Source organism: Alternaria arborescens, assembly GCF_004154835.1.
Source record: "Alternaria arborescens strain FERA 675 chromosome Unknown contig_1, whole genome shotgun sequence".
Lineage (NCBI taxonomy): Eukaryota > Fungi > Ascomycota > Dothideomycetes > Pleosporales > Pleosporaceae > Alternaria > Alternaria arborescens.
Window position 1 is genome coordinate 1,021,296 of NW_021167856.1, and position 21,791 is coordinate 1,043,086.

General features: G+C 51.0%; 8 protein-coding genes across 8 annotated transcripts; 3 read left to right on the forward strand and 5 right to left on the reverse strand.

The window, feature by feature from the left end:
- Window positions 1-215: 215 nt before the first annotated feature.
- Window positions 216-2,260, forward strand: AA0111_g386 (hypothetical protein; the record flags this gene model as incomplete). Its single annotated transcript, XM_028649793.1, has 3 exons — window positions 216-1,003; window positions 1,060-1,575; window positions 1,627-2,260. 3 exons carry the CDS (start codon window positions 216-218, stop codon window positions 2,258-2,260), a joined length of 1,938 nt encoding a protein of 645 aa, XP_028512038.1.
- A 713-nt stretch (window positions 2,261-2,973) lies between these two features.
- On the forward strand, window positions 2,974-4,000 carry AA0111_g387 (hypothetical protein; the record flags this gene model as incomplete). Its single annotated transcript, XM_028649804.1, has 4 exons — window positions 2,974-3,043; window positions 3,092-3,199; window positions 3,248-3,676; window positions 3,744-4,000. 4 exons carry the CDS (start codon window positions 2,974-2,976, stop codon window positions 3,998-4,000), a joined length of 864 nt encoding a protein of 287 aa, XP_028512039.1.
- A 301-nt stretch (window positions 4,001-4,301) lies between these two features.
- Window positions 4,302-5,153, reverse strand: AA0111_g388 (hypothetical protein; the record flags this gene model as incomplete). Its single annotated transcript, XM_028649815.1, has 1 exon — window positions 4,302-5,153. One exon carries the CDS (start codon window positions 5,151-5,153, stop codon window positions 4,302-4,304), a length of 852 nt encoding a protein of 283 aa, XP_028512032.1.
- A 1,738-nt stretch (window positions 5,154-6,891) lies between these two features.
- Window positions 6,892-7,992, reverse strand: AA0111_g389 (hypothetical protein; the record flags this gene model as incomplete). Its single annotated transcript, XM_028649826.1, has 4 exons — window positions 6,892-7,161; window positions 7,215-7,636; window positions 7,702-7,749; window positions 7,800-7,992. 4 exons carry the CDS (start codon window positions 7,990-7,992, stop codon window positions 6,892-6,894), a joined length of 933 nt encoding a protein of 310 aa, XP_028512033.1.
- A 2,317-nt stretch (window positions 7,993-10,309) lies between these two features.
- Window positions 10,310-11,670, forward strand: AA0111_g390 (D/L-glyceraldehyde reductase; the record flags this gene model as incomplete). Its single annotated transcript, XM_028649838.1, has 4 exons — window positions 10,310-10,356; window positions 10,408-10,495; window positions 10,597-10,610; window positions 10,824-11,670. 4 exons carry the CDS (start codon window positions 10,310-10,312, stop codon window positions 11,668-11,670), a joined length of 996 nt encoding a protein of 331 aa, XP_028511650.1.
- A 634-nt stretch (window positions 11,671-12,304) lies between these two features.
- Window positions 12,305-13,262, reverse strand: AA0111_g391 (hypothetical protein; the record flags this gene model as incomplete). Its single annotated transcript, XM_028649849.1, has 3 exons — window positions 12,305-12,757; window positions 12,844-13,000; window positions 13,072-13,262. The coding sequence occupies 3 exons, from the start codon at window positions 13,260-13,262 to the stop codon at window positions 12,305-12,307; spliced, it is 801 nt and encodes a 266-aa protein (XP_028511649.1).
- Window positions 13,263-13,774: 512 nt separating this feature from the next.
- AA0111_g392 (hypothetical protein) lies at window positions 13,775-14,770 on the reverse strand (the record flags this gene model as incomplete). The annotated part of the gene is made up of 2 exons (XM_028649860.1): window positions 13,775-14,295; window positions 14,347-14,770. 2 exons carry the CDS (start codon window positions 14,768-14,770, stop codon window positions 13,775-13,777), a joined length of 945 nt encoding a protein of 314 aa, XP_028511784.1.
- A 1,147-nt stretch (window positions 14,771-15,917) lies between these two features.
- On the reverse strand, window positions 15,918-21,333 carry AA0111_g393 (U3 small nucleolar RNA-associated protein 10; the record flags this gene model as incomplete). The annotated part of the gene is made up of 3 exons (XM_028649871.1): window positions 15,918-16,475; window positions 16,527-20,892; window positions 20,957-21,333. The coding sequence occupies 3 exons, from the start codon at window positions 21,331-21,333 to the stop codon at window positions 15,918-15,920; spliced, it is 5,301 nt and encodes a 1,766-aa protein (XP_028511651.1).
- Between the last annotated feature and the right edge of the window lie 458 nt (window positions 21,334-21,791).

The window sequence follows — 21,791 nt, forward strand, 5'->3', positions numbered from 1 at the left end:
AGCGAGAGACGACATGTGGATATGATCCACCTACTGGCACATTGCTCGCTCAGGCGCAGAAGAGAAAGATCGAAGAACTAGAGACCGACAGGAGCTCGTTATATGAAGTCCTATGGTGTCTACAGACAGCCTCTCCGTCCAAAGCTACGGCATTGTTGCGACACATGCGAGCTGCTCAGGGTGAAGATCTTGGCGTTATCTTCAGAAACTTCGAAATGAATCGTCCTAGTTCTTCCATGCCTGCAGCAGCTCCTGAAACCGATGCCAGCAAGGGCTATGCATCATCGGTAATAAACGATTCTTCCTCTTCGGCAATGCTCTCTATGCCAGAGGTGATGGACCACCCCAACTTCTCTGTTGCTCAAAAAAAGCAGTTTAACATGACGGCCGTTACTCTGATTGCTCCGAATCAGCAAGATGCATCCGTCGACAAGATCGACGGTCCACTCGATATGTTTTTCGGCTGTGTGGGTGCGCTTTTCTACATCATGAACCAGGATGACGTTCAGATAAGCATTGCAGCAATGAAGGCTTCAGGTAATGGCCACATACCACTTGGAGACGTGCTCACCAACGGGAGTAATATAAAACTGCGCACATACGCCGCAGAGCTTGCGGGCATGGCAGCCATCGGCGTCGTTCATTCCCAACTCGCTGATCCCGAAACGGCGCCGTCACCTGAACTTGCCGACTACTTCTATGCGGTCGCAAAGCATGGACTAGACTCTGCCATATCGTTCAGTCCGCTTCGAGCAATGAAAATATGTTCATTACTTGGAATGTACAATATCGTGGTCAAAGCCACAGTCGCTCTAGCTTATATTGGTATGATTCTACACCTGAACATTTCCATCGGAAATGTCACGACTTACGGTTTTCCAGAACTTGGACTAAGTCTACCTCGTAATCAGAAGATTAGTCTTAAAACTTGCCCGCCAGGCTGGTCTCCTAGTTACTACGAAGATATTCGCCGCACATATAGGACTCTTGTTCACTTACAATGGTGAGTACTGGTCTCGAATCAGGTACAATCTTTTACGATATTGATCCTTGCATCAGCTGGCTAAGCGCATCACTTGACCATGATTCAGATCCGGTGATTCAGGATATCACCTCACCTCAAGACGAATTGGACGTCCCACCAGAAGACATGATCCGTCGTGAATGCGTCAAAGTGTCCATCATCAAGGCAAGCTTGCTCCGTCGCCTACCAACAAAAGCCCCTGTGCTTGAAGGTACCATACTTGGTTACCGTGTACGATTGTCGAGATTTCATGCGCGTCTTCCAGATTGGATGTCAATTGCTTCCTTGTTAGGGGGCGAAAACACTGAACTCATGGCCACATTCCGTCCCGTCATTTACTACGTCCATCTGTTCTACCTGTCAGCCATGATGCTGCTTTCAAGGCGGCTAATTATAGCATATATCCCGCTAGATGCGGTCGGGAGCGTGACTCTCCCATCGGAAGCACGACGAGCCATCGAAGAAGGTTACCAGGCCGCGGAAACGAACGCTTCCGTTATGGATCTGATGTTACAGGAAGGCAAAGTAGTACAAGTATGCTGGCTGTGCATGTACGTCAAACATATACTATGAGCTGGAAAGATGCTAACAATACATCTTAGTTATACCTCTTATACGGCGGGTATCATGGTCGCTCACAAAGCTTCGCAAAATGCACTGCACAATGAGCCATTTGCCAAGGGCATGGTTCTGCTGAGCAAATGTATCGGCGTTCTCGGATACTGTGCGATCAAGGATGCACTTGCTGGAAAGTTTCACGACATCCTTACTAGGCATATGAGTATGCTTCGACACTACGAATCTACTCTAGCTGGAAGCGGGAATTTTGCTACTCCTTCGTCTTCTTCATCGAACAATAGCCTCTTCATCATTCAGCGCGGCTCGTCGAATCTCCATATCGCAGCTCTTGACTTGCTTCGGACCATACACCACCCGTTCGGTGGTCTAAGAGATGTCACAGCACAGAACACGCTCTCGAATCGCGCCGAGACAACCATGGGGACACATCTCGAGTGGGAGTACGAGCTTGAAAGTCGAGATCTTGCGCAGGCACAGCCGAAGGATAGTCAGCTGGCGGATGCCGTTGACGCTAAGATCGAGCCAATGACTCCTCTTTGTTCGTCATCGGAGCAGGATGCCCCTATGCAGAAGCTATTGGCTCAACCTCAGGGCGAGGCTTGGACGAAATGGACCCCCGCAACATGGCAAAGTTCGTTCCACATGCCTCAAAAGTAGACTGATGAATGCATCGACGTTCCTACAAACGAAACTACTTCTTTGATACAAGCACCAGCTGCGTTCTCCAGCTTCGGGGTACTGCGTCGAGAATTGTGTGCACGTTAACGCCCGCAATTTTCCCACTGTCCGACAGAGCTATACACTACAAGAGCTAGCAAAGCTCTACTAGCTGTAATATTGAGCAAGATGTATACCCATACGATACCAGAGTCCCTGCAGTGCGTACCACAACTCCATATTGATCGTCGTTCATGAGAGAGCATCTAGGTTCAGCGCCGATGACTCAACAAATCTGTGACTTCAATCGTAGATTCTCATATCCTGCTGCTTGGGGTACCATGGCAGCACAATCAAACATCCCATCGTGGAACCCATTGGCCATCGAAACCCTGGATGAACATGCTAAGGGATATATATACACCCCGTCCACCCCGACTAGCCTGACAAGTAGGCAGTTGGCATAGCGAAACCAATATAATTCATGATTCTAAGTCCAAAGACAGCGCTTGGTATCCGAGCTCAATCTGATGTCCTTGTAACACTAGCCAAGGTGCAAAAGATAGCGAACTGAACGAGGGTGATAAACCAATTATGCACCACATCTTACGTCATAACCCCGCTTTCGACTAGCAGCCATTGTGTGCCTCTGAATTGCGTTGCGAGACCATTACATTCGCGACTCTTTGAAGTTGTCATTTTCACTTCCCATCATGACGCATCCTGCACCCAGTCACGTTGCGACGAAGGATCTTTTCAAGCTAGATGAACGGACTATCATAAGTTTGGCTCACTGACCAGGAAACCCCCTAAATCTAACACGAACTTCAGTTTCGGGGGGCGCCGGTGCAGTAGGCACCGTCGTTGGTAAAGCGATCCTGGAGAGTGGCGGAGACGTCGTCTTCGTCGATGTCTCGAACCCTAATCCCAAAGCCTGGAGTACGCTAGCAACAGCAAGACCATCAAGTCTGTGATAACCATTTCTAGGCTCGCTTCAGGAATATGCCAAAGCCAACAACAATTCCGCAACTTTCCAAACCCTTGATGTCCAGGATGAAGCCAGCATCACGTCAGCCTTCACCACCATCCGTACCTCCCTCCGTCACCCGATCCGTGGCCTTGTCTCGTGCGCAGCGATCTCTGGAGAGAGCGATGCATGTGACTACCCCATTACGACATTCCGGAAGATCCTCGACATCAACATTTCCGGAACCTTCCTCATCGCCCGTGCTGTAGCAAATGAACTCCACTCCACTAATCTACCAGGAAGCATCGTCCTCTTTGCCTCAATTTCCGGTCACATATCTAACCACGGAATCAACACTGCCGCATACAACGCCTCAAAAGCGGCCGTACACCAACTCGCTCGTTCGCTCGCGGCGGAATGGGGACATCCGCAGAATACCTTCCCAGGAAGTAAGAACTATTCTGTAGACGAACTGCATGTGAGACGTGCACTGATTTTGTACACGTACTTTTTTAGGCACAGTCACAGAAACGAACCCGACCCCAAGCCAAGAGCCTCGGAAAATTTCCCCGCCGATTCGTGTTAACACTATTAGTCCCGGACATATCGATACGCCCCTCAGCGCGGAGGCGCGGAAGAGGGGGCTGACAGAGGAGTGGGCTAAGCAGAATATGTTAGGGAGGATTAGCGTGCCCGAGGAGTTTCGGGCGCCCGTGCTGTTTTTGTTGAGCGAGGGGAGCAGTTACGTTACTGGTTCTGTGAGTCGATTCTGACACTCTGATCGAGAAAGGGACCCTGGAACTAATAAGAGCCTTCTAGGATTTGAGGGTCGATGGTGGACACTGCGCATGGTAGAAAGTGACTAGGAAGATATGCTGTTTCATTCATTCAGAGATCAAAGGTATGTATGTACAAGAAGAACTCTAAAAAGAACCGGGAAAAAATGTAGACCGGTTACTTTCCTACCACCAACGCCTCGCTTTCTCGTAGCTTTCTATACAAAAACAATGCGATTTCATCAACTACCGAATTCTCGCTCCTAGCCATGCGTGAAGAATAACAACCACAGGTCGTTTACTCGTTGATCCTGTGTTGCCAGACCTCTTGCTCCGCCCTCGCAGAGTAGGTGCTAGCACCAAGAATAGCCCTCATCTGGTCGACACCAGTGAAGAGAATCTGTCTGGCGACGAACCAGCGGATACCCTCCGTGCAAGGCGGGCTGGTCAAGCTACCCTGGTAGGTCCAGAACTCGTTGAAGTAGAGAACGCTCTCGAGCAGAGGTCCAAAGTCCATAGTACACGGCTGCTCAATACCCATTTCCGTGTAGCCGATCATGGGAGGCAGTTGCTCGAAGAAGGTCGAGTTGTAGTTACCGGGATCGAGACGAATGGCCATGACGGCCTTTTCGTGGCCAGTGGCGTCCACGTGGACGAGATGGAGCTCGGCTTTGCTGCGATCACCACCAACGGAATGATCTGCTGGGGCGTGAATGTGCCAGCCCTTGAGGTAGACGGTCTCGTTGTCGTAGGTGAAGCTTGGGTGCGTTGTCCAATCAATTTCTCCCTCTACTACGGCCTCCTCATGTGCGACAGTGAATGCGGGTCCGTAGCCCCAGTTGTAGAAGTTACCGGCGATGCTGCCGTTGTACTTGAACTTGGGTACATGGTTTAGGGCTAGTCCGTTACCGAGCGAGAGGGCGATGGGAGACTGCTGGGTTCCGGTTTGGCAGAGATGGTAGTCGGGGTGGATCCTTCCCCAGTTGAAGGATGCTTCGTAGGCCCAGTCGTTATCCGTTACATTGCCCGGAGTGACTTGTTGCTGTCTTGTGGTGAGATGTACATGGCGTTTGGCGTTGGTGTGTTGAGGGCAGCTAAGCGCCGCGGGCGCCAGTGTGGCGGCGGCAAGAAAGATAGATTGGAATAGCATGGTGACAGTGCGGATATTTGTGTGATAGGAGAGTGCAAAGAGCCGGTTGGATGACTGGTTAGGATGCTGTGATATCGAACTTTCTTGTTGCTTGAGGACATCTTATATATAATGTAGAGAAGCCACAAAATGAGCGTCCGCCTTCACAATTCACGGAACTATCCTAGCTCTCTAAGCACAGAGCTCTGCCGTTTCCTACGAAGCCGCCAAGCGCACGATATTCACGTCTTTCCTGTGCGCCATGGAAGGTCTACCATCGCCAAGCACCCTATCTCTTTACTACCGTTGCGCAGCCCCCTCCGACTGCGCAGCAAGTACCATTAGCAAATGCACTTGGTTTCCTTGGGAGGCGGCACGAGCTTGTATGATGGAAACAAAACATTCCGGCCTACCCTCGTAACAAGCCTAGATGCTAAGCATGAACCCTGCTTTCACAAGAAACGCTTGGTTGCCGAGAGCCATAGCGCAGGGGCGAGATCGCTCCGTTGCCTTCTCCAGTTAATCCGGCGATCTTGGCGGGGAACGGTCGCGTGGCTCATGGCAATTCATTGACACTGGGGCTTCAGCGATGCGGAGACTTGGCGTGGAGATATCGTGACTATTGTGTACTGTAATAAGCACAGCGTCTAAGGATGCCGGGAGAGGCTGCGTTGCTTAAGATGATGACACGCAGCGAGGACGATACAGTCGGTCCGTCGCGGGAACGTCAAAGCGTAACCTTATCACTGCTTAACAATTCTTGACGCGTGGCATAAGCGTGATGCGACGACTAGGTAGCCTCGTAAACTGAAGACAAAACACAACTCACGGTCATCTGGAGAGGATGTAGATATTTCCACAAGGCGGAGCGGAATGGCCTAAACGGTTGCGGACCTAGACCCGTCGAATCACGCTGTGCAATATCCTCCACCGTTAGCTTGCCCGCAGATCGATCCTGCCGTGCAGCTCCTCAGACGTGTGCCGCCGCTACTGAGCAAAAGTGTGTATAATTAATCAGGGAAATGCCACTCGCTAGAGCAAGGCACTGCTCAGTTTGTAGAAATCTCCGCCGTCAAGCCGGAAACAGTCGCTGAAACCGATGCAGGCCGACAACCGCTCTGGGATCTGTCATCAGTCGCCTCCGCGGCATTCTTGGTATTTGTAGCGTTGAGGGTGGCCAAGAATTCACTCCACCACAGAAGCCAAGAGACGGAATCGTCTGGACACGGTACGTACTAGAGGCGAGACGGGACGCGCAGCCCAGGGCAGTCATTTGATGTATGACGGTATGACGCTGCCTACAGAGGAAGGAGAGCAAATTATGTGGAAGAATGGAATCCGGTGTCTCCGACCTTGATGCCCAATTGGCTCTGCGTGCGCGCTTTGACATAGAACCACGAGGGACGGAGAGAGCGGACCAACAACCTTGAACGTCGGCGATCAGCTGGCAGTTGGGACCACTTAGTGAAGTAGAAACAGGAATCAGAACAGAGAGTTAAGAAGACCGCGACAGGGTATCAAAAGAAGGGCGAGCTTTCCGGAGAACGGATCTCGGAATTCCGCAAAATGCACGTTTTGTCCATGTTGGCTGACTTGTGCCCAAGGTATCCATTCAGCGGTTCGGCGTTATTCACATTGTGGTCTTACAGAGCAAACGATGGTGCATTCTTTGAGGACTCGTTGTCGCATTGGTGGTATAAGTCAGAAAACACCAACTCCTCGTACTGATGTAGATCACGGCGGTACCAAACCTTGGCGATCAGTAACCCGGCCATACTACCTCGTCGCAGTCAGGATGCGCGAAAGCACCATTGCTCATCTGGTACTCGTATTCCAGATCCGGCTGAAACTCCCAGTACAAGCTTTCAGCGTCGCTCGCCATCTTGAATGTGTATGCAGCTGCATCGTCGTCAACGTATACCTTGGGGACACCATTAGCTGCTGCTGCCTCAATCTTGAGTTGAACATCGCAAGAGCGTTCCATGAGGGTGTAGAGGAAGGCGGCTTCGTCAACGGTACCTCCCACGGTCTGTGTGGTGTCAGCTTCAGCTGGATGCGGAAAGGAGGCCACACGGTACATACGAGCAAGCCATGATTTCTCAGGACCATGCCTTTGCCCTTTGCCCCCAAAGCCGAGGCCAACTTCTTGCCCTCCTCTTCGCTGAAGACGACGCCACCAAAGTCCTCATATACGGCTTGTGCATCGCCGTAGAAGTAGCATACGTCCTGATTCAGCATTTCCAATGGCTTTGCAAAGGCACTCCACGCTTTGCCTGCCTTTCCATGACAGTGGCACGCCGCATTGACGTCGGGTCTCGCCTTGTGTATCGCCGAATGTATAAGGAAGCCTGCTGCGTTTGCGGGCCTGCTTTGATTGCCTCCTACTACGTTGCCATCGTAATCGACAAGGACCATGTCCGATGCCTTGAGGAGACCAAAATGCTTTCCGAGCGGGTTGGTCCAGAAAGTATGTGGATTCTCGGGATCTCTCACGCTAATGTGACCTAAAGGGTGCGTGTACGAAGTCAGTCTATGTCTCACATGCAGTCCATACAGGGGAATGGCTTACCGCTCATGCCTTCGGTCAGGCCGTTCCGTGCGAAGACGCGGAAAGCGCCTAGGGTACGTCAGATGAACTGTTTCAAATCGCGTGCGCATTGCACTGACCGGCCATGTGTGATAGTATCCATGCGCGATGCTTGTCATACGAGGAGAAGAGTGGAATTCCGGGGAGGCAAACACCCTGGGATATGGCTTGCAGCGGCGTCAATTCCTTGGTCGCGTCTTCTTTGGATCGTGGAACGACCTGCTTGGTTTGCGCGACGGGCGCTGGTTCGGCCTGGATAGCGGAGGGTGCCATGTTGGGATGGGATGCGATAGAGCCTAGCTGTGAATGAGTAGGTCGTGTAAGTTGCAACTGATCAAAACTAGATTCGCGCACTGTTTGAATGCGCGATTGATATACTACAGACGGGAACTATCAAGGAAATAAATCTCCTTATCATTTCATAGGGCGCGTCGAGTGGAGAAAGGTGGGATGGCCATCCAGTCGAGCTCAAGACACGCTGCGGGGTGCCGCCCTAGTCGCCGGCCAAGCTTATCACCGGCTCTCTTTCCCCATCTACCTCTCATCACCTACCCAACGCCTAGTTCATCCAAACCCATCATCTTGTCTATCGCGCACGTAAACTGCATGTCAGAGATGTAGCAAGGAAATATCAGAGCATACTTCAACGGCAAATTCAACCACCACGTGCTTCTTCGTAATCATGTCTTACTCGAAGCGAGGCTACTTAGTTGCCTACACTTATCCCCACATACTGTATTACTGTTCCATATTCATTCCGCGACATTACTTTCCAACAAACTTTGTTTTGCTCCACAACTCGTTTCTAATCTGATCCTCACCATGCAAAAAGATACTCATCTTACGTTCAGGGAGATTCACGGTAGTCCTGAGGCAGTACTTACTAGCATACAAGAGATTCAAGAGATCGCTTTGTACCGCAGGCAGCCCGACCAATCTCTATCGCTTCGCTTCCTCTCGTTGGCAGCCGAGAATTTGCCGGACCATCAACAGCAACCAGGCATTGTCTACCTTCACCTTTCGCCCCTCATTCCGATTCCTGGACCATACCTGACTATCTCCTATACTTGGCAACGTTCTGGATCGACGGCTGATCAAACCCCACAATATGTCGTTCTTCGACCGGACGCCACGTCTTTCCAGGTAGCCCCAGAGTTGAATCACGTTATATACCGTACATTACGCTTCGCTGCGCATCAATGTATACATTATTTCTGGCTCGATCAATTGTGCGTTGATCAAACAGATCGCTCAGACGTCGAGAACCACCTACAATGCATGAATAGAGTGTATGCAGAAAGTCAATGTGCTCTAGCACCCTTGTGTATACCCATATCAGATCAATGGATGCTCGCAGGTTTGACATCCAATCTCGACGACCTACGTACGGCGGAACTGTCGGCGATTGAGTGTATTATAGCCACTCTTGAACACCTTGTGCAGGACACGTGGTTCTGGCGAACCTGGACCTATCACGAACGACTATGTGCTCGTTCTGTGTACTTGGCCATCTCTCTGGACAGTATTCCTTCGGAAGCCACAGACACACGCGACTGCTTTGCAATCGAGGATGATCTGATCATTAGCATAGAGCACATACAGCAGATCATACAAGTTTCGAGGAAGAACAATAAAGTCCCCGGGGGAAAAGCGCCACCTTCACCAGCTCGAGAGCAGGCCAGGCGGCTTTGGGTGCTCTTTCGGGAATTCTTTGTGGAGCGAACGATCATCACAGGCAATACGAACCCAATATTCTGGAACAGATACATCATGAAGGCCATAGACAAGCGCGACAACTTGGTTGTTTCCGATCGCCTAGCCATACATTCTAACATCAGGAATCACAACTGGCGATTGCGGACTACTCAGTTGCAGAATGCTCGGTACAGTTACAGCACTTGCTTGCTAGTGCTAGTGCTTTCGAATTATCTTCTCTTCGACGACAAGTTATCAAGGGAACACTTTCGTCTTCCAATGGACCAAACCATCATGGAGGTAATCGGAACGATGGAGGCTGCGGAGCAATTGTGTCTCATTCATAAACCCCCTAGCTTAGAAGGAGAAACCGTTATTGTATTTCCACTCTGGACCGAAGAGTTTCTAGAGAAGGTTACCAGGGAGTCAGAAGTAGATATTGACGTTTGGATGAGTGGCGAGAGAACGCGAGTGGTTCGAAAGAGACCTGAAGGTGAGGTATCACTTCTGCCCCCAACATCCAAGTTATTGAGACGCGGAGCATCTCGCCAGCCCATGGACGTCTCGGTAGCTTTACAACCGAGCGTCCTGCCCCACCAGAGCGCAGATGCAGGGTAAAGCTCTCCCGAACCACGATAGCGGGGTGTGTCTTCGTCGCGAGAGCACGCAATTATCCCGCCAGCCCAGCCAACACGGTGCTGTGCCTTGCTGTATACGTCCGACATCCCACGTCCTGAAGCAATTTCTGCAAGACATACATAATGGCTCCCGGCCGACACGATGGCCGAGAGCACTCAAGATGCGATACTTAAGAAGGGCGATTCTGCCTCTGGTAGCCAGATCACCCATTCCACGTTATTCACTCCCCACTTTCAAACCTTACGTATCATTCAGAATGTCTTCAGGAAAGACCGTCACCCTTAACTCTGGTCACAAGATCCCGTATGTTATTACAGACTCTACCCTGGCAATTGCTTGCTGATGTTGCCATAGGCAGCTGGGATACGGTACCTGGCAAGCCGCTCCTGGCGAGGTTGGCAATGGTGTCTACGAGGCGTTGAAGATCGGATACCGTCATCTGGTAAGCGACAGACCCTGGAGACCCTGCAACCGTTGACTCCACTCCATAGCCACGCAGCCATTGATTGTTCTTGGATATAATCGCTAACTTGATGAACGTAGGACCTCGCAAAGATGTAAGTGAATAACCTTGCCATAAGAACCATCTCCTCTTCACTCCCCGTCACTCCCTTTCCAAATCCGCCCAGAAACAAGATATTCTTCCGTGTTGGTTCTTGGAAGCTCAAGTGGGATGCCCCTCAGTGGAGACGGAAGTTTGGGAAGCTATGACCATCCTCGACTATCATTTGCCGAGAGCGTTAGCTGACGAGATATTCCGCCAATCATAGTTACGAGAACCAAAAGGAAGTTGCGCAGGGCATCAAGCGTGCTTACAAGGATGTTCCGGGTCTAAAGCGCGAGGACATCTTCATCACTGGAAAGCTGTGGAACACTCAGCACGATCCCGAGAAGGTAGAGGAGGCTCTCGATGACACTCTCGCCGAGCTTGAGCTCGAGTACCTCGACCTGTACCTCATCCACTGGCCGGTTAACTTCGGACCAGGAAAGAGCCCTCACTCTGAACTCTTCCCCATGACCTCCGACCCCAACGAGGTCAACATCGACAACTCCGTTCCCAACAGTGAGACATGGAAGGCCATGAACAAGCTGCCAAAGAGCAAAGTCCGCTCCGTCGGTGTCTCCAACTTTACATACCAGACCTTGAAGGCTCTTGTTGAGAAGACCGGCCTTGTCCCTGCTGTCAACCAAATCGAGCGTCACCCTATCCTCCCTAGCAAGGAGCTCGTCGCCTACGCCAAGGAGAAGAACATACACATCACTGCCTACTCCGCTTTCGGCAACAACTTCTTTGACATCCCGCTGCTCATCCACCGCCCCGAGATTAAGGCTATTGCGGAGAAGAAGAGCGCAACGCCAGCGCAAGTCATTCTTGCATGGTCTCAAGTGGGTGGCCACTCCGTCATTCCCAAGTCAGTCACTGCGTCTCGCATTGCCGAGAACTTCAAGGAGATCGAGCTCGACGATGAAGACATCAAGGCTATCACCAAGTTCTCAGATGAGCACCAGGGCAGGAGAAGGTACAACGTACCGTACACAGCCAACAAGCCCAGGTGGAGCATCAACATCTTCGACGAGCCGGAGGAGCAGGAGGCACCTAACAAGGTCGTCTTGTAGATAATGAGAGCCTGCATGTAGTCACAATATCATGAAAGTTATTCGAAGCTTGTTGTACAACGATGTATTCAGCACGGCGTGAGGTTCTGAAAGCCTTTGTTCGCTCTAAATAACGCGTGTACATTCTTCATTGCTATCAGATGCGTCCGTACTACAGATTAGTCTGGCAAACGGACTAAGACAATCAATCAAGGCAGTAAGAAACCGTTTCTTTCTTCTTTGTCTTCACTTTGATTCTTGTACATTGCTGAGCTTTAGCGTGCCTTTACGCGCAAAAGAGTTGGGCGCCTTTGCTAGATCTACATGCCATCATTGATCTGCACTCCACCGGGTAGACTTTCAAGCCCTGTCCAATAAATTAGCACGATACCTCTCATGCAGAAGAGAATGCTTACACTCATAGCCATCAACATCCTCTACCACCGTCTGTGGAATACTACACTTCATTGCATCTTCGTCGCTCTGCCTCTCCAGCTCACTACAATGATCGTTACTGCACCTTGCATTGAGCGCTCTCTGCAGTGCATCGCCCTTCCAGCCGAACATATAATCACCATGGTTGCCGTGGCCAGTTCTATCTTCCAGAGTTAGCAGCAATACGGGCTTCCAAGCATTTCGGCGGAACGGGGGAGATTTACGCATCACCCATACTGAACACAAAAGGCTGTGTTCCCTCGTTGCCCCATAGCTCTTTCTGGTTGAATGGCGTTGTATCGAACATGACCTCATACATGACCTGTGGCAGCATAATCGGAAATCCCTCTGGGCATTTTCCCCTCTGCTGCTCGGGCGTATATGGATGCGTTGCCAAGGGTGCAACATACGGTTCGTAGGGGATCTCCGCGTATGCAACATGGCTCTGGTGGTCGGGGCTATCAAGATTTACGCCGTCCCAGCATGTAGGAAACGTGACTTGTGTGCGGATACCGCCTTCGCACATTCGGGTGGGAAGAAAGGTCGTATCTTCTTCTGTGCACGGGGCACCGCCAAAGGGTTGCGCATTTTTATAGATGCAACGATGGCAGATACCTCGGGATTCACCGGTGGTGTTGCGAAGGAGCGGGTTGCCGGCGAGCATGCGAAAACCCTGTTCTCATGTCAGCAACACAGCTTAGGTCCGTGAAGATCTATCGTTATCTCTTGTTGATAGGAAGGGTAGAAGGATAGACTAACAGGCTTGAAGGCAGTCACATTACTGACGCCATCATAGGGGGGTATATAGTATACTGTCATACCACCTCTCTGGTTTAGTCCACCGTTCGGGAACTGCTGAACACGTTTGTATGTGCCGTTCTGTGCGCGAAAATATAATGCCGCGGTCCAATAGTTGCTGCGTTCTGTCAGCCATTATCCGTCCTGGATGCATGCTCTGTGCCAGTCTTCAACGCTTTGCTCACATACCTGAAATCTTCGCTGAATGTGCACGTAGTACAAGTGCTTTTTTCTACCATGTCATATTCTCCAGGCTTCATTTCGGGCTGGAAGCTGTTTCCTCCAACAATCTGGTGCGTATGCGGGCTTCCGACAACTCCAGGGTTGACCAAAGGATCCAAACGTTCGACCGTAAGTTGCGAACATGCGAAGCGCATCATCGCTGCGCCGCGACTGACATTCTGAGCGCATGTCGCGCTTGCTAGCATAAGAGTTATTAGAGAAAAGTACATCATGGTGTTTCGACAACGCCGTAGGTATCTTCCTGGGACAAGCGGAGAGGAGCAGGGCCATTGATGCGAGATGTTTATTCAAGGAAGGATGAATATGTGCAGCGATGTGGGGCGTACAAGTGCCGTATTCCAAGCATTTCTCTTTAGACCATCGTCTCGACAGAATCCGCTGGAGTGGTTGTTGGAGTATCTGGTGAGTGGCGTAAAGTGCATCCATAGATTGAGCGACAAGGATCGGCCCAATCATGCAGTGGACGCATGATAGCACCGTAAGCCCTCAGGCAATGTCTGATATCGAGACCTTCAATGATTCAATCAATGATGTATTTCAAACTAGTGTATAGTAGTATTGCCATGTATCCCTCTTGGATGCAAAACATTCATGTTCGAGTCGATCAGATAAGTAACAAGTTTTCCTACAGCAAATTACAGCGCGGCTCTTATCGAAGAATGTCTGTGATGCTAACTTTGTCCTTCCGGTCAACGAATGGATCCGTCCCAGTTGGCGCGTCACCCTCGGAAGGGACCATTACTTTCTTCTTGACAACGACATGTGATTCAGCAAATTCCTCGAGGATCGGCTTCAAGTCTTTGTGCAGGGGTATGCCATGACCTTCAAGTCCAAGCGAACTCTCGGGGAAGTAAACGCCTGTCAGCTCAAAGACCGCTTTGTTTGCCGCCTTGAACCGTTTCCGCCCTCCCTCTGAACTGATGTTCCGAGTTGTTCCGTCCTTAGAAGGAGGGAGAAAGACCTTTTGAGCAACCTTTTCCCATGCTAGGGGCTCCTTGTCCCATGGACGACGCAACTCGTAAGCTTCTTGGCAGTGCAGAGGGTCGTCATGTAGAATGGTTACTCTTGACCAATCAATTGGACATGCCTGTTGATCATCGTACGGTGGCGTAGGCGCTGCAAAATCGCAATGCCATGGCTTCAAGGCAGGATGGGGTTCTGGATCGAAGACTAAGAGAGTTAGTCATAATTGTCCACAGAAAGGACACAAACATCTCTTACTGGTCAATCTAGCACGTAGTCGCTCCTGGACTTTCACATCGTAGTCTTCATCTTCTGCCTCTTCAACAACCCTCTTTTTCGCCTTGGTCCTTTTAGTTCGCACTCCCTTCGGCAATGCTATCAGATCTCGCACAGGCGTATCCTCCGTTACTATGTCCCCTTCTTCCGCAACTGAAGTGTTCGTGGGCCCGTCTGTGAAAGTCAGTGCACCTGATCCACGTCCTAGACCTACATCACTCTTGGCCTGCGCGACTTTCTGGCGTTTCGTGGTTTTCCTCCGAGTACGCATTCGGTCCGCGTGAGGATTATGGCTTGCGCTTGTTCGACTTGAAGGCAGCCTGCTGTGCTTCGTAGCTCTATGGTCATCTTCGAGGGTCAGCTCCGACACTTGAGCTTTGCGTTTCTTGTTAAAGGACTCGGCCATGTCTGAATCAAGGCTCAACAGACGGTAACTCTGGTACGTAGTGGGATGAGGCTGGCTGGTATGTTCGATGTCAAGGATCACGGATACAGATTGTGTGGAAGCGTGAGTGTGGTACTTTCAAGACAAAGTGGAAGAAAATGGTGTAATGGTTATAGGCAGCATTTGGGTGGCAGTGGTCAGGCACCAGTGGAAAATGCACACAAGCCGCACTGACCTCGTGATCGATGCTGCGAGGGCGAGTCTTGACGCCAGTAGTTCCAGTGAAAGTCCATACCAGTAGCAAATGGTGAGATGCGCAGGCGATACCAATATCGAGGAAAGTGTAAGAAATGAAGATGAGGCAACAGAGATTATGGCGCGAGATAGCTAAAGAGCGCGGTATTATCGAGCTTTCGAGAAATGGATATGGGATATCCTGCATCAGACGTTATTAGCGACGCATTGGCAAGCGTTGCTCCAGAAAGACATCAGCAAGGTCAAAATTCTTACGAAAAAGAGAATGATAGCATACCGAGTTTTCTGTCACTACAAGACTTCTCTAAGATATGTACCGTCGTGAACAGACATCGCGAGCTTGATACTCAACATCTTTTGAGGTTTGTCCGTCTGATCCGGCGAGTCCCAGGGCCTACGTCCTCGCGATCAGCTTTCAGACAAATAGAGTGGAACCAAAAAGCACCAATCTTGTGTGAGGAACAAGATGTTCGAGGAAAATTTGCTTCCAAGGCCGAAACACTGAAGGTGATCATGCTCGCGTTTGCTGTCATTGTGTCTTCTTCATCCCGGTCTGGAAGGTCGCCTCGGAGAACAATCCGTAATTGCGAGACATCACCAACTGTTGTGTAAGCACGGCTCGTGATGAAGCATGTGACAGGTTGCTATAATAACGATGCCATGGTTTGAGGGTCGGAAAGAGGCGAAGGATAAAGTCGGGTGGTTGGCAAGTTGGAAGCCCAGGGGAATGGTCAGTGCGTGCTACTGACAGACGTCATAATCGCGACTAGCGGCATTCATTGCTATACAGGTCGCATATCGAGACAGCACGCAAGGAAGAATATGCTGGATGTGTAGTGACGTACAGATAGCTGTGTCTACTTAGACGTGGTTATCAAACTCCTTATTTACATCAAACATGATAATTCATGCGCTACTGCAGCATACCCTCTAAGCTTTCTCCCAAAATCTCCTCCATGCCATTCTTCCACCTCTGGCACTCTCTCTCTACAATCTCATCGTCATCTTCCATGAGCTCACTAATGAACGGTAGCATCTCAGGTAGCAAGCCCAACCATTCTTCACCCAGCCTCCTCGTCAAGCTTTGCTCACACAGAACTGTTGCGAGTCTTGTGTTTCTGTCCTCACTTCTCATGTTCTTCAACAATATGCTGTTCATCTCGCGGTGATTCTCCATAGATGATGCAGATGCAACGGCGAGTTCGGTGATGGTAGGAATAACGTTGTTGGTGTTGTTCTCTGGAGTAGAAGTAGAGGCGGACGGGAGGTTGAGCAGAGACAACAAAGGTGGCATTATCGTTCCGAAGTGAGATGGCGCCTGCCAGAAACCGTCTTGATCATGCTGGAATGTCTTCTGAAGGGCTGCGAGGACAGCGCTGCGGGTGGCAACCTCTGAGTCATCCTTAGCAAGTCCAGTAAGCATCTTCGCGGCATGCTCGATAATGTAGCTTGAATAGCTTGTTACAAGAGACTGGACATATGTTAGCGATAGTTCATCATCATAATATAGATCGTTACATACCTTGAATTTGTCGAAGAAAGCGGCAAGGAACTTGTAGAAGGTGATAGCCCGTTCAGGCTTGGTAGAAACGGGGCCCTCCTGGTCCACGAGCTGTACGAAGAAAGGACGGAAGGTAGCATCACTGAGCTTCAATACCATAGCAATGACCGAATCCGTAAGAGTGCCCTCCAGCTGTTCAATCTCTTCATCGTCAACCTCCACGGTGGCAGATTGAACAGTCTCACGTAGGCGGAAAGTCTGCAGAAGCAGGCTGAAGAGTGGCGGGCTCGCTTTAACAAGCTTAGCTTTGGTTTGGGTGTTGACAGTCGCACGCAGAAGCTCAAGCTGCTCGAGCGAGGCATCAAATCCTTGAGATGCGGCATTTGGCCATGTCGACTTCAGAGCAGCGAAGACTTCCTGGGCACCCAGGTGCTCAGATACGCTCTGGAAGAAACTGCTGCGGCTTTCGTCGCAAGCCTGTTCCAAATCGGCAGCAGCGGAGCGGTGGCACAGCCGAAGAGCTGTCTCCAGATAGTCGCGCGAGAACATGTACCCCAATCGTTCTACGATATTTGAGAGGATGGTGAACACAGCATTGTGTAGACCAGTCTTCTCTTCTTCGATCGCATGCGACAAGTATTCGAACGCTGTTGGCAAGACGGTAGGAAGTAGCGAGATGGCTTCATCCTCGAGAACGTCAACAACAGACGTGAGGCAGAGGAGAGATAGGATGCGGAGGCGGTCATCGCTGCTGGATAGCGATTGTGGTCCGGAGACGATTTGGGCAACTGATGCAACAGCAGATACGTCCTTCTTTCCGAATCGCTCGATGATACGGTCAATGCAGCTAACAGCTACCATCTTGGCATCTATCTCGGGTGATTGCTCTAGAAGATCCTGGACACTAGGTAAGAAAGCGATCAGGGCCTCTACAGACTTGCGGTCATGCTGCTTAGCGGTGCCAGCGCGTAGCTCAACTGACTTGACGGCGGCAACTTGCACATGAGAATCCGCGCTTGAGAGGAGTAGCTGTGCCGATTTGACGAGATCAGTTGTTGGCAGGAGATCCAAGCAGCTGGCAAGGACACGGCTGCAACCTGCGTATGTCTTGGGGTTCGTCGCCAGCTTCTTCGACAACTGGATAGTAGTTTCGACAATGTTTGCGAAGATCCTTCGTGGCCGTTCAGGGTCATCCTTCTTTCTGTACGCCCGGGTGACATGCGCCTTCACCTTGTCATCGAGTGCAAGATCTGTCAAGCAAGACAGCATGCTCTGGATTGATAGATCGAACTTGTTGTCTTTTGTCTTCTCCTTAAGGCTGAACAGCGTCTCTGAGACCTGAGGTTTTGGCCCCACTGCATCAGTGAGTAGGTCGAGGTAACCCTTGAAAGTAACAAGGGTGTGTACAGGTTCGAAATGAAGTAGCAAGTCGGCACAGAACCTTCGCTGCTCTTTGCTGTGGTAGCGATCGGCAAGTAGCGCCACAACAGCCGGAAGCGAGTCTTCAGGGCCTAGTGTGCGAGCAAGCTCTGTGAACAGCTTCATCCTCCTGTGCAGGGGAATGTGTTCAAAGGCAGCAGTGAAACTGAGCAACAGATCGGACACTCCAGCGATAAAGTCCCTGTGTTTTGAGCGGAGAGAAGCTGCCAGTTGGGGTACAACACGGGAAATGGTCTTATCGACGACCTGGGCGGAATAGTCGTCATGTTGGCGAAGTAGAGTAGATCCGATGAAGGTGAAGATGGGCATGAGGTTATGAAGGATGAGATCAGGTACCCATGATGCGAGGTTGGAAATAAGCAGTAGAGCACTGTTCTGAACTTGAGGACTGCCGGAGTGTCGAATGCAGTCAATGAGTAGATCCGCACGTACTGCTGATTGGTAGTCTGTGGTGTCCGTCTGTTCCTTCAATGTGTTTACGATAGGGCTGAGTGAGCCCAGAATGATGCTCTGCAGGTACACTAGCTCGGATCCAGATTGTTGCTTGAGTGGCTGTAGCTCCGCGAAGATACCAAAGAGGTGCTTGAACAGCGTTGGGTGTTGTCCTGGGTTGGATCCCTCAACTAACTCAAGAACCAATGTGAGTTTTCGGAGAAGTCGCTGAACGTCATCTTGAGACGAAAGCTCGACGCGGGCCATCTCACTTCGGCTTGTTCGTCTTCTCTTCGCAGCAGGCGCTCCTCCAGGCATAGCTGTAGGGGATGGAATGCTTTCCAAGAAGGAAACGAGAATAGCGGAATCAAGGTCGACGCTGCGCAGTATCTCAATGGACTGCTCTCTGCAGAGCTTGTCGAAAGAGGTGTCGCTTTCACTAGTAGAGAGACCGAGCATGCACTGGGCCAATGCGTGTCGAGCTTCAGATCTGAAGGACGACCACGAGGTATGGATGCGCTGGAAAGCAGCAACAGCCAGAGTTTCGCGGTCCTTGTTGAGGGTTCCAGAGATTATGTCTTGGAGCAGCTGAGCGCTCTTCGCCTCTCTGGGCATTGTGGAAGTAATGTGAGCCCGCTCCACCTCATCAAGCGAAAGGCCTTCGCTGTTGCAGCTAGCGGTCACGGTTGCAGTTGGAAGACTAGACCATGCGGTGAGCAAGGGAATCATGGTGTTACTGCGAACCGTGTCGGAAACTTTGCCGCGTATGTTCGCGACTGGTAGAAGGCTAAGTCGCACCCTCAACACTGGCGTAAGACTGGCATGGCTTGCGAGGAATCCCAGGACTAACGTCCTGGTTTGCATCTTAATCGTGTTTTTTGCGTGATTCTTCAACTGTGTGCCTTCCAGAACATCGCGAAGCGCAGGTATGACGAACTTTGAGTCCATGACGCATTCTTCCAAGATCGGTTGCAGCATCGACGAGATGAAAACTAGGACATCCTCAGGCTTGAGCTCTGCAAGAGTCTTTGATTCCTTCCCATAGAGGTCTGCTTTTCCCCAGGTTTGCGCCTTCGATTTGGCGGAGGCCTTTCGTGCCAGAGATCCGACACATGCGGCTGCTGAACGTCGGATAAGTGGGGATGAATCAGTGAGAGCGTGAATAAGGTACGGCAAGATGTTCTGCAGAACATGTGCAGCTTCAATCTTTTCAAATGATGATGCGGCTGCACGAAGTGCGGCAACACGGACAGCGACTGGTCGAATGCTACTCCACACGCGAGCAAGGAACGAAAGGTAGATTGGTTGCTTGAACGAGGAATCTTGCTGCAACGTGTCTGAAACGAGGAAGTGCCGGGTCTGTTTTGTGGCCACAGCCTGCTCGAAAACGTCAGCGGCTTGTATGAACTCGCTTTCTGAACCGGCATCGAAGAAGCTCTTGCTGGTGATCTCGGGCACCTGTATGAGGGGCTTGTCGGTTGCATCCTCATCGGGATCGAGCATCTCCTCGTCCGAATCCTCTTCGGGAATCTCCGCGATATCGAATGTTTGGCCAACAGTGAGTCCCAAAGATTCCAGATCGACATTGTTCTGCTTCGCCACTTCCTGCATTATGATTTGTAGCTCCTTCGATTCGGTCATCTTGGTAGCGAGCTGAAGAACCTCTCCGTGCTCTTGAGAACCCGGCGCACTATCACGAAGGAGTTGAACCAGTGCTGAGAGCACCATCTGAACGCGCGACGTGGTGAGCAGGCCAGATGCGATCAACTCGCTGAAGATTCCACGGTTCTCGTCGGAGCTATCACTAAGCGCACCGAGAGCGCAGCCCAGGACAAGTCGTTCGACCTGACATTGATGTGACAGCGCTGTCAATTTCTGCACGAGTTGCGGGGCCTTGAGCAGTTTCTTTGATACTTTGGCGGGGATTTGCGCTTTGGAGCGCTCCATGGCGATGATAGCTAGGCATGCGAGGCATGACTGGAGGGACGTTTCGTCATGGGCTGCAATGACAGCATCCATCAGTCCATCCAAGACCTTGTCTCCGACCTTGGCCTGGTTGACCATCATGATGACGATAGCGTAACAGGCCAGGACCGTGTCAGCCCCATGCTTTGCTCGCATGCAGCTGTTGAGAACAGGGAGCAATTCCAAGACCAGTTTCTCGGTTCCTTGGTCCTGGAGGTCCTTTCTGCCAGAGCTTGCGTTGCTCACTATGCCGTATATAGCCTCGACCGTGGTTCCTGACCAAAAAGACAGCATATGCGAGGCCTGGTGGCCCGCCTCTACCACCTTGGTTACATATGATTGGTAGGCGTTGAAGAACTGCGGGGTATTGATGGCAGTGTATGCGATCGTACGCTGGGGTATTTTGGTTGGCGCCTGGATGTATGGGAAGAGGAAGCGGATGGCATGCGGTGGCTGTGCGGGTAAGATGGAGAGCAGCGCAAGAAACTGTGGTGTGTTGTGGTAGGGCAGGTAGGTAAAGACGAGGGTTTCGGTGTTGTACTCGTGGATACTGGCTTCTTGTCAGCCTCAATCGTGTGGAAAGCCATCAGAGGCTTCCAGATGCATCAACTCACCGGAATCTCCTCACCAGCCACTCAAGGGCCTTCTCCGCCGGCTTCAACAGTAGCCTTGGTCCGACCAGCGTGATGAATGCCTCGAGTACTGTGTTCAACTTTGCGTTTTCATCCTTGCTCATCTGCGTGCGATCTTCCGACTTGCTTTGTTCGCTGAACAGATTCTTCGAGAAGCGCAGAAACCTGGGATCCAATGCGCAAAGGTCCTTGTAGCCATCGTAGCAAATTAGGTAGACGGTTTCGAAGGATTGCGATGCGGCGATCTTGGAATCAAATAGCAGCGACTTGCCATGCGCCGACTTTTGCGCGCGCAGGTCGAGCTGATGGGTGCTCGAAGCCGCAATGGATGCGAGCTGTTTCTGTAGCGCCGTCGCCATTTTTGGGTGATTTCGCTATCGTAACGGGCTCTAGGGTGTTGTTTTGGTAATGCGATGAGCCATCAGACGCAGCGGTACAGCATAGATTTTGTCGTGGCGGATGGTTGGGAAGCTTGAAGCCAGTGATGCGCATACAAAATTTCGGGAAGCCAAGATTTCACGCTAATGAGGTTTTACGGCGGGCCGCTCGAGCCAGACACGCTGCCGGACCCCCGAGACACGTGCGACGCGCCTTACGCCTCCCGTCTCCAATCATCTTCCATCCCATATGTCGCCCTGCGCATTCACTCTAGATATATACATTCGTGAATTTCTATCTAGAGGTTACACGGATCGCCGTCAGTCGCAGTTACCTTCTCGGCTCATGACCAAGCGCATCAAATCTATCGCTTTGATAGAAAGCAACAGCTGCATGACACTAGTTTGAATCCTCATTTACGATAGTGAGGTCGCTGTGG